The sequence below is a fragment of the Melanostigma gelatinosum genome, assembly GCF_949748355.1.
Source record: "Melanostigma gelatinosum genome assembly, chromosome: 12".
NCBI lineage: Eukaryota > Metazoa > Chordata > Actinopteri > Perciformes > Zoarcidae > Melanostigma > Melanostigma gelatinosum.
This window is the reverse complement of record NC_136645.1, coordinates 22,720,872-22,733,082: the sequence shown is the minus strand read 5'-3', so window position 1 is coordinate 22,733,082 and position 12,211 is coordinate 22,720,872. Positions and strand designations below refer to the sequence as shown.

The window sequence follows — 12,211 nt, the reverse complement described above, 5'->3', positions numbered from 1 at the left end:
GGAGGAACGGGGGTGGGGATGTGTGAGCGCTGAAGGCGTACTGCCACGAATTTGACTCTCGATTATGTGTGAAATCTCATCCACTTGCCGTGGCTGCAAAGTGTGTAGCATTGGTTATTCATAGCAGCGCGTAAACTCTCACTCTTCCATGCTGCGGCCGAGAATATTTGATCAATGCCGTATCCATCGGCTATTCCTTCTGTCAGCGCAGCTTACCCCCTCGGCCGAGTCTAATACAATACAGCCCCATGTACGGAAAACAAGGTGATCGGATATTACACATTCCTGGTGAAAAAACCCGAACCAACCCCAACTGGCTGTGTTTCTGCCATCTGGCCTAAAAACAAGCACGGAGGACAATGTCCAAGACACATGCCGTAAACTCAAAATGTCACAAGTTTGAGTCCAACTTGTGACCTTACTTGAATGTCATATCCTCGGTGCAGTCGGCTATTCTGCTGTTGGGTTCTTGAACTGGACACAAATGCCATTACAGGAGATTAACGATCAGTTCTCCCTCTGATCTGAAAGATACATCTACAAACTCCCCGCCAAAAATATTGTGGTTATATAACACTCGATACCATGTAGTCCAGTGATTCTCAACTGGTGGGTCGCGGACCCGTTTTCCGTTTGCCTGACAAACAAAAAAAAAAAAAAAGAGAAATTGTGATTTTATTTTGAAGGGCATTTTTTATGCAGCGGAATTATTCCAGCATTTACGGCACTTGTTCAGATGTGCAGGAAAACACTGACCAATGCGTTGTGAATAACATCACGTGATGCAGCTCAGCCAATCAAATATGAGTATTCTGACAAGTTTCCTGACTTGAGTGAGATGTACACACACCGTGACACACGGGGAGAGACGAGGATACGGGGAGAGACGAGGATACAGAGAGCAGAGCAGGACTGTTGAAGTGAGAGTTGTGAAAGTCAAATCATAGGACGATCTCCAAAAGAGAAGATGTCCAGAGAGACCAGAGTCATTAGACTCTGACTGGACAGACTCATAGAGGTGAATTCTTCCAACACTACTTTCTCTTCTTGGAAGATGATAAAAATATTTTACTTGAAATGAGAAGAACATTTATTCATGTATTTCTATGTATTATTTATAATCCATCCAGTTAAATTTGAAAAATGAGAATATTTGTTAAAATATAATTGATGTGTACTTTCTTTATTTGATTTGACAGTTTACTACACAGAGACGTTACTAGACTTCTTGAATATAGATATACCCAAATTATCTATATATATATATAATGTCAACATATAAATGATATATATATATATATATATATATATATATATATATAATTTGGGTCGTGGGTCCCGGCTTGTCATTAAGGGGTGATGGTGGGTCCCGCAGCCAGACCAGTTGAGAACCACTGATGTAGTCTATCGTTTTAATGAAGAATTTGAATTTTTGATAGCTGTCAGGGCAAAAAAACCCATCTCTTGATCTTTATGAATGACGACTTAATAGTCTAACAATGGCATCAGTGCTAGAATTTCTTTTTTAAATCGAATCGTGGATTTGGAAGTGCATACACTCCTAGTAGGCACTGAACTGATTGATGCCATTTTGGTGCTCCTAAATGGTCCTCAGTTACATTACGTAGTTCAGCCACAGACTATATAAAAAGTGGATGTATTCTTTGTGACCCAGTGGTTTTTGGACTGCCGTTTTGAAGCCTTGATTTCTGCGTTTTGGCCGTCGCCATCTTGGTTTACGACCGTCGCCATCTTTACTTATTGGAACCAGTGAATGGAAGTTACTGTAGGGAACGACCGAATTCACGGGGCCCCTTTAAGGAAAGGGGCGTAACCCTGGTGACAGGGGGGGTTAAAGGGTGGCAGGAAGTGAATGTGTTTTGTTTTGTATGGATGGAAATAAACGGCCACATGGTGCAGCCAAAGGGAATACTCGCCTCCTTGTTTGTTTCCACGCACCTACATTGGTGACCCTGATGCTCCTGGACGTTTCCAGAAGTTAAGATACACGCAGTTTCGCTGAAACTACCGGAGTTTTGGGAGGCGCAAGCGGCGGTGTGGTTCGCCCAAACTGAGGCACAGTTCGCCCTCAGAGACATTTCAGCGGACGCGACGAAATATTATTATGTTGTGGCGGCTCTCGGCAGTTCGACAGCAGGCAGAGTGGTGAGCATTCTGGAAAATCCTCCAGAGAGGGATAAGTACAATACCCTGAAAGACCGGCTGTTGAACATTTTTGGGCTTTCGGACTCTGAGCGGGCTCGCCGGTTGCTTGCTCTGAATGGCCTCGGCGACAGCAATCCATCGGAGCTAATGGACAAAATGTTAGCTCTGCGAGGTAAACACGAGCCAGAGTTCCTGTTTACGGGACTTTTTCTGCAGCAGCTCCCACTGCAGGTGCGGGCCGCTTTAGCCAACACCAGGATTACCGATTGTCGGGAGTTGGCCGAGGAGGCCGATAAGTTCTTTCTGGCGGGCCAACAAACCTGCACGGCCGCGGTGAGGCCGGCCCAAGCCACGGCGTGGCCGGGAGAGACAACGATCGTCGCCACACCAGCAGCAGCAGCAGCGAGCCAATGGCAGGGAGCTACCGGCCTGTGCTATTACCACGCAAGGTTTGGGCCACGGGCTACAAGGTGCCGTTCACCATGCAGTTTCGGCAGGACGGGAAATGCCAGGGCCGGCGCTCAGTGACTGCCATGAGCGTCGGTTGGGAAGGCAGGCTGCTGTTCATCAGGGACGATGTTTCCGGGCTGCGCTTTCTCTGCGACACGGGGGCACAGAGGAGCGTTGTGCCTGCATCGCGGATGGACATGCTGACAGACGGGCAGGGCCCCCCGCTGGAAGCCGCGAACGGTACCCCCATACGCACTTTTGGGACACGTGCCTGGAGCTGTGTTTTATGGGGCAGCGTTTCAGCTGGGACTTTGTTACTGCCAAAATTGCCATTCCCCTGCTTGGCGCGGATTTCCTATGCGCTTATGGACTATTGGTGGACGTCAAGGGCCGCCGCCTGATAAATGCTGTGACTTTTTGCTCTTACCCATGTACACTAAGTGGAGCGGGCTCTACCAGGTTGACTAACATGCTTGCAGCGGCTGATGAGTTTCTGCGTCTGCTGGCAGAGTTCCCAGACCTCTCGCAGCCTACCTTCTCCTCCTCCACGGTCAAGCATGGGGTGGAGCATCACATCTCTACCACCGGCCCACCGGTACATGCCCAGGCCCGGCGCCTAGATCAAGCAAAGCTCACCATCGCCAAGATAGAGTTTGAAAACATGGAGCGCCTGGGCATCATTCGCCGCTCCGACAGTCCATGGGCTTCACCCCTGCACATGGTCCCGAAGCCTGGGGGCGGGTGGCACCCGTGTGGAGATTACCACCGGCTCAACGATTCAATGATCCCTGGCCGCTATCCCGTTCCACATATTCAAGACTTTTCTACCCTCTTGTCGGATAGTGTGGTGTTTTCGAAAGTGGACCTGGTACGAGGTTACCATCAAGTGCCCGTTCACCCGCTGGACATTCCCAAGACTGCGTTGATCACTCCATTCGGCCTGTATAAGTTCTTGAGGATGCCGTTTGGCCTAAAAAATGCAGCGCAGACGTTCCAGCGTCTAATGGACACGGTGCTGAGGGACCTGCCTTTCCTGTTCGTCTACCTGGATGACATCCTGGTGGCCAGTTCATCAAGAGCGGAGCATAGGTCTCACCTCCGGACTCTATTTGAGCGACTCAGCCAGCACGGGTTGATCATCAACCCGGCTAAGTGCCAGTTTGGGTTGACCACCATTGACTTTCTGGGACACCGCATCACAAAGGATGGGGCGCTTCCCCTCCCGGCAAAGGTGGAGGCAGTGACTAACTTTACACGTCCACTCACGGTGAGGGCCCTGCAGGAGTTTTTAGGCATGGTGAACTTTTACCATCGCTTTATTCCCCGAGCAGCGCAAGTGATGCGGCCCCTGTACGAAGCCCTGAAAGGCAAGGCTATCAAACAGCTTGTGGACTGGACTGAAGAGAGGGAACTTGCATTTGTTGAGGCGAAAACAGCTCTAGCAAACGCAACAATGCTGGCACACCCGTCACCTAAGGCTCCGATTGCCATCACCACGGACGCTTCGGACTATGCGGTGGGTGTGGTGCACGAGCAGTGGGTGAAAGGGGCGTGGCAACCGCTGGCTTTCTTCAGTCGACAGTTGCGGCCTAATGAGCAGAAATACAGCACGTTCGATCGGGAGCTCCTCGGCCTCTTTCTGGCCATTCGGCATTTCCGGTTCCTGCTGGAGGCTCGGCCGTTCACTGCGTTTGTGGATCACAAGCCACTGACGTTTGCCATGAGTAAGAGCACCGAACCATGGTCTGCGCGCCAGCAGCGGCAGCTCTCCTTCATATCAGAGTTTACCACGGATCTACAGCATGTAGCAGGTAAGGAAAACCTGGTCGCAGACTGTCTCTCCAGGTCTGTCACAGGGGCTGTCCAGTTAGGCTTGGACTATAACAAGATGGCAGAGGATCAAATTACAGACCCGGGCGTCCAGGAGTTGAGGACGGCAGTTACGGGACTGCGGTTGGAGGAGGTCCCGTTTGGCGAAACTGGCGTTACGCTCCTGTGTGACGTCTCCACAGGCCAGCCACGGCCGGTTGTTCCCGATGAATGGAGACAGCAGGTTTTTGATGCTATTTATGGACTGTCACACCCCGGCAAGAGGGCGTCGCAGAAGTTGGTCTCAGCAAAGTTGGTCTGGCATGGGCTGAAGAAGGATATACGGAAGTGGGCCGGGACTTGTGTGGTGTGCCAGCACTCCAAGGTGCACCGTCACATAAAGATCCCTTTAGCACAGTTTTCGGTTCCAGAAAGGAGGTTCGATCACGTAAATGTGGACTTGGTAGGACCTTTGCCCCCATCCCGTGGTTTCACACATCTCCTCACGATGGTAGACCGAACCACTCGTTGGCCAGAAGCTATCCCGTTGTCATCAACAACGGCGGATGAGGTGGCTCGGGCATTTATTCAGGCTTGGGTCGCCAGGTTCGGAGCCCCCGCTGACATTTCCTCGGACCGAGGCCCACAGTTTACATCAGAGCTGTGGAATGCAGTGGCAGGAAGCCTAGGGGTGAAGCTCCATCGCACTACCGCCTACCACCCGCAGGCTAATGGATTATGCGAGCAGTTCCACCGGTCGATGAAAGCTGCTCTCCGTGCCAGCCTCAAAGACAGCAGTTGGGTGGACAGGCTTCCGTGGGTCATGTTGGGGCTTAGGACAGCCCCCAAAGACGATCTGCAAGCTTCATCGGCTGAGCTGGTTTATGGACAGCCACTGCGGGTCCTGGGGGAGTTCATCCCCAAAGTCACAGAGCCTTGGTCTGCAACCCAGCAGCGGGAAACGCTCCTGGAAAAAGCCAGGCTGTTCAAACCAGTGCCCACGTCGCAGCACGGCCTTCCACAGTCATACGTCCCATCCAGCCTCAGGTCAACAGAGTATGTGTTCGTTCGCCAGGACGGCCACCGTGGACCCTTTCAACCCCCCTACGTCGGGCTGTTTCGGGTGCTGGAGACCGGAGACAAAACCTGCAAGGTCGACATGGGCGGCAAGCTGGAATACGTGACGGTTGACCGCCTTAAACCAGCACATCTGGACCTGGACCAACCGGTACGGGTGGCTGAACCCCCACGGCGGGGGCGGCCTCGGGCCCTCCCGCCTCAGCACGACAAGACCCGGAGGGGGCCTTCAACGGTGGTCCTGCCTCCGGCTCCAGAGACACGGAGTCGGGCTGGTCGGTTGATCCGGGCCCCGAGACATTAATGGTTAGTGAATTCTGGGGGGGCGCATGTAGGGAACGACCGAATTCACGGGGCCCCTTTAAGGAAAGGGGCGTAACCCTGGTGACAGGGGGGGTTAAAGGGTGGCAGGAAGTGAATGTGTTTTGTTTGTTATGGATGGAAATAAACGGCCACATGGTGCAGCCGAAGGGAATACTCACCTCCTTGTTTGTTTCCACGCACCTACATTACCATATTTGGAATGCGGAGGAGTGAAGCGATGCTGTATACGGCTCTGGTAGCGGTAGCGACCTGTCAATGACAAGGTAGCCATGCCCTAAAGCATACTCTGCTTTATGGTCTATTTTACTCTCAATGGGACCATAAGTTACTTACTGTATTGAAGGATAGCATACAAAAGATTGAGACCATAAACTCATGTTTACTGAGGGAATAAATCAAGTGACAATTAGGGTCATTTATCCTAGACTTCTATACAACCAGAGGAGTCGCCCCCTGATGGACATTAGAAAGAATGCAGGTTTAAGACATTTTTGCATTGGCTTCACTCTTCGGACCCGGAGGTTGCCGCCTGAGTTCAGCCAGGACAACAGATTCTTGCTAATTGCCGACTCAGACGTATTTGATGCCCCTCTTACTTCTTTTTAATTTGTTGCTCTAAAATTCCAAAGCCAAATAAATGTATCGAGCATAATCTCTGAAATCCAACTTTTAGCTCCATAACTCTGTAGTTTTCACTTCAGTATTCGATTTTTGGATCGCTGCTTTTGATATGGCAAGTGCACACTACACTGTTTTAACTTGTCATTCTCATTTTATTCCTATCAGAATAACGAATAAACCAGCTAAAGACAGATTCCCCACAATAATCCTGTAAAAATTCACAACTTTAATGGAATGTAAACAGATCCATGACTTAACCATTGCGCTTCAGGCAATAACTCTATTATCTACTCGACTGTAGGTTGTGGAGAGGAGTGTCGTCCTTCAAGCGGTTCGATCCCCGGCTCCGCTAGTCGCATGTCGATGTGTCATTGAGCAAGACACTTAACCCCAAAATTGCTCCCGTAGCTGTGCCTACGGTGTGTGAATAAGTTAGTCTGATGGGCAGGTGGCATTGTAGCTCCTTCCATCAGTGTGTGAATGAGTGAATGATGACATGTGTTAAAGGGCTTTGAGTGGTCGGAAAGACTAGAAAAGGGCTGTACAGGTACAGTCCATTTACTGAAGGGAGTAACCGGGTGTAAAATATAATTTTCTTCTATATGTTCCCCTAAAGAACACAATCCTATCCTTTCCTTTTTTGAAATAGACCTTGAATCATAATTAGAAAGTCCAGTACATGACTGGACCATTGTGTGGATTTAACTGTAGTCTGCTCACAGTTGTGTCAGACATGGCGGCCTGAAGCCACCGATGATGTATTAACTGCCAGGAGGTGTAATAATTCATCAAAGTGGAACAAAAAGGCACATGACTCAAATAAATCCTGACAGCTAAACCTTTCCCTTATAACCCTCACACATTATTCAACCTAAATTATTACATTGGCAATCGAGAAATGTTATTACATCAGCCAGCGTGATTGGTTTGATTCAAACATCGGACGCATTGGGCGGTCGTGTGAGTGTACAGTTTGATATGTTATTATATTGTATGATGTCAGGAGGTCGGTCACGTCTTACCCAGGCCCAGCAGGTCCACGGCCGGCTCTGCACCTTCCTTGGGACCGGCTTTACACTCGGACTGCTGTGAAAGACAAAGAGAAAGGTAGAAAGAAATGATTTAGGATGATGCCCAATTTGCCACATTTTCTGTGTGCTCTCAATTTTGCATTATTATAGATTATGTGCAAGGATGTCTATTTAAGTTTCGATAGAGAAGACCAATGCTAACTTCTTAAACGGTATATGATATAAGTCTATTAGATAGTCAATGTCATCCACTGGACCATATGCCTCACTATGTATACAGTATAAACCAATTTCCCCTGTAGATTTCATACGGAACGACTTGATTTATCGAACCCAATGAGTAGAAGTTTGGGATGACAGTGCTTGATCTAAAGATAAAAAATAAATCCATCGTCTTGGGGAACCTTGGCTGTAGTGCATTGTTCCCTGTTCCGTTATGCTTATGGTATGACATAACATTCCTGCTGATAGTTTCATGCTATTCCACTGACAGTTGGTGGCGGTTATGCACCAAGAAGAGTTGCAAAAATAAACTTCGTGAACAAGTCAGCAAACAATTGCCTATTTACACAAACCCAGAAGACATTGGAGTGATGTTCCTGTCCATCCTACGAATTTAAGTCCAACATTCACTTTCCTTCTAGCTCGGTTTTGGTCTCAACCAACACCTGAGGGAAGTATCTGGCTCGCTAGTTGCTCAATTCTGTTCTGTAGTGTGCAGTACAGTGAGCTTATCAGATACACTGTCTTTCTTTTCACGAAGGTTTTTAATGAGTTTTCCCAAAGCTATAAACAGAACAGCACACCATCGACAGATGATATACCGTAGTAGCTTATGCAAAGAAATAAAAGATAATAATAGCCGTTAGTAGTTGTCTGGAGACATTGCTGTGGCACTAAACACAAAGGCCCACAATTGCAAAATGAATGTGATTTATAGAGGAATCACTGAATATTACAATAACGGTGTTGATGTAGTGACATCCTGCCGATAGTCCATCAGCACCAGTACAGATATGTCAAATTAGATTGGTGCATCCTTAACCCGAAACCTAACCCTAAGATTTAAAAGGAAACATTATAATGGTAACTTTGTACATTTAAAAATCTTACAGCACGAATTCCAAAACAAAGACGAAAGACAAAATTGTCCTCAGAAAAGCCAACACCTCCATTAGGAGTATTGGCAGGGTAAGAGCGACAAGAATTGGAATTTTTATCTTTGGCATGCCGGTCCATTTGATTACCAAATTTCAGAACGTGCGCAGCGTCACAAAATTGAGATTTCATAGCCTTTCAATGCTACATCCCACACAGCTGCTGTGACACGAGAACAAAGAAAGAAGGAAATCCAAAATGTCAGACTGCATGAAAAGCTTAAACTCCCTGCCGTATGAGGGGATTTGGATAGACATGCTGCCAATATTGTTCTCGAAACACTCGCAGACACGTTGGGCTTTCTATTAATTATCCGGGATGACACCAACGGACAGCTGACAGACGGCTAGCAACAGACTGGGATTGGGTGTCAGTTGTTTTTGACGACAGATAGAGAAAGTGTAATTGGAAGGGAGGCCAGCAATCAATAACAACCCCCCAACAGGTGAGTATACTCCAGCAAGGAGGGTGATGCCGGATTGAATGGAAACCACTGGGCAAACCAAACCCTCTGACGACTGCTGTCACATCAGGTCGCTGTCAAAAGCACACACCAGACAAAGCCATCAGTCACACCGGATGTCTGAGTGGGGGGGCAAAGTCAGCTGTAAGTTCATCCCTGAAGTACTCAATGGAATGAAGTCAGGAAAAAAAGAACAGGGTGATGTACTGTCTATTATCTCTTATCATACAGGGTCAACAACAAATACAATGGAATGCTGCATAAATGAGTCCTAAATGAGTCTGTATTTTTGCACTTCTGGTTCCCTTGTCTTGAAGTCAATGGTGGGCCCTCAGGGCCAGCAAGGCCTTCTTTGCTCGCCTAGACACCGACAGAATCACAAATATAGCTATTTAAAAATGTAATTATTTTTCATAAATACACTACATGTATTCTAAATATGTTTCCCATTAGCTTATTATCTCATTGCACAGCTACTATCTTCCTCAGTTGCGCTGCTTCCAGCAGCTTGTTTTAAGTAGAGCTTTTATCCAAGCAGATTTTGCCACTAGGCTGTCTCTAAGTAAAAAAATCTTCAGAATTACAAGTGAATCCCTTTGCAGTTTAAGTAAATGGGGACGATATTGTTGATTTTCATAGAAGTACGTCAGCATTAACGTGCGGCTTGATTGGTCAGTGGGCTAGCGTGACCGTTGTGAAACTAGCCAGCACATCTTTGTAATAGTAAGAGTTCAAATTTAAAGATATGTAAGAAGTTTTTACGTGGCATTACATTTTAAGTGTTCTTGTTGGTGAATATTCTTTTTTTTACCTAGCTTTGTTTTTTTTTAACACTTAATGGCTGAAGGAGGAGGAGAAACGGATTTGGTGATGGATTTACTGGCCACGCCTTTCTCGAGAAGGACATTTCAAGAAAAGCTGGACATCCCGAAGGAAGGGTCGGCCAACCCCACGGCTAGCAGCCCTGACCCAGCCAGGGAAAGGATTTGTACGGCACTTTCAGTCCAGCAACTACGAACTGTAACAGCGTAAATTAGCGCAAATTGTAATGCTGGGAATGCTGGGAATGCCTTTTATTTTCAACTGAGCGTTTTGGTGTTTGGAGCCACGCTGGATTTGCAAACCTGAGTTGCTTAACCAAGGCAGCAATAAAGACACCATGGCTCCTATGGCTTTATTTATACACTGCTATGCCCATCGGCTAAATTCAGTGCTGACTCAAGGGGTCTCAAAGTTGAGAGGATGTAAAATATGTTTTTCCCATCTCAATGGCCTCGCTGCTAGGACATCTTCCTCGTGTGGCACCAACACGGTGACAATATAGCTCTTGACTGGTCAACACGGTCTTTGAAAAGGGAGCTGCCCTACAGGAGCTTTGTGAGCCCATTTTGGAGCATCACGACGAGTACGACGACGAATCTGTGCGCTGTGCTGACGGATACAAAGCCCATCTGGAGAACTTTTGAGTGTCTTCTTTCCATGGGATTTTTGAGTATTCGGATGTGCTTCTTGGAGTGCTACAGAACATAAAACTGGACGTACACTTCTGTCTGAAAAGAGTGGATGAGTTTTGTGACACTATTGACAGAGAAAAAGGACGGTTTGCTGACATTTTTGAGTCCATTGCCTCAAGTGCACAGAAAGGCCAAGCGCAGGGAGACATTCGTGCACAGTACCAGAAGCTCCACATCTTGGACAACATTCTTGATCCAGTTACGAAATCGGTTCAAAGACCATAAGGAATGAATGTTTCTCTCCTTCCTCGACCCCCAGCAGTTTCAGGCATATCCGAAGGAATTCCCTGATTCGGCATTATCCAGCCTAACGCAGAGTCACGGAACTCTATTTGATCTGACACGGCTTTAATAATTATTAAGTGTTAAATAAGTATTAACGGATTTGAATATTCAAGGTTTCTGACAGTAACCGACGAATTCTATTACTGTCACACGCTCTTTGTTTAAGCTCAATTATGTGAGGAAAAGTGAGTCATGATTGATGCTGCATGTGCACTACTGTAATGTACTGTCCTTTGAATTGTTACTGTCCTGATTGTTGATTTTAGAAAAGAGGAGGCGAAGATGGAGCTGAGGTAGAGCAAGTGAACAGTTTTAAGTTCCTGGGAATCAGCATCACAACCAACCTGAGATGGTCACCACACGTCTCCATCCTGGTAAAGAAAGCTCACAAACAGTTGCATTTCTCAAGGAAACTTAAGAAGGCAAAATTCCCGTGCAAAGTTCTTGTCAACTTTTACAGAGGAGCAATAGAAAGCATCCGGGAAACATTACAAACTGGCATGGGATGTGCACGGCTCAGGACAAGAGGGCTCTACGGGTGATTAAGACCGCCCAGCACATCATTGGTGATATGAGGTGCCTGCAAAGAGCTCAAAGGATATGAAAAAGACAAAACCCACCCCAGCCACAACCTGTTCACCCTGCCGCCGTCTGGAAAGATGTACAGAAGTATCAGCTGCTGTACCACCAGACTTCAGAACAGCTTCTTTCTTTCCCATACAATAACAAGTATCGGTCTGTGTCAAATCTGTGTCAAACTGTAAACTGTCGGTATGTGTGATGGAGGCCTAGAGAACCATAGGGCTCCAGTATGAATAGAAACAAAAACATGCAGGTTGAGGCATCATCGATTCATTCCATCCATCTGCGCCTCTCACCAGGCCGGAGTACACCAGCTAACAACAACTTCAGTCCAACAATATTTGTATCGCCTTTCAAACCAACATCAATCACTGGAACACACACACACACACACACACACACACACACACACACACACACACACCTGCCGCCCCTTATAGAGAGGCTTGGTGACACACTGAGACTGTACTCAGCCTCACAGAATCCCACTGTCCTCCCTCGCACGCACGTACGGGAGGCTGAGAGATGAAACAAATGTCTTATCCTCCGAAACAAAGAGCGAGGAACAGTAATAGAGGGAGAGGAAAAAACAAATAGAGTGGAAGGAGACGAGCAGGAGATGAGGGCTGCAAATTGGTTAGCGGCGAAAGCGAGAGTAGGCGTGAGGGAGAGACACAGAGGGCAGGAAATAGAGGACGAATAAGGGAGAATAACCATGACGATGATTGAGG

The 12,211-nt window shown here is 47.4% G+C and overlaps 1 protein-coding gene across 2 annotated transcripts in view; it reads right to left on the bottom strand.

The window, feature by feature from the left end:
* LOC306785440 (stromal membrane-associated protein 1-like) overlaps positions 1–12,211 on the bottom strand; it is a 110,056-nt gene that overhangs the window by 21,752 nt on the left and 76,093 nt on the right. For both annotated transcript variants that reach the window (XM_079279816.1, XM_079279817.1), the window contains exon 6: positions 7,470–7,533. In XM_079279816.1, the coding sequence (XP_079135942.1) occupies positions 7,470–7,533 (64 nt within the window). The remainder of the gene's footprint in view (positions 1–7,469; positions 7,534–12,211) is intronic.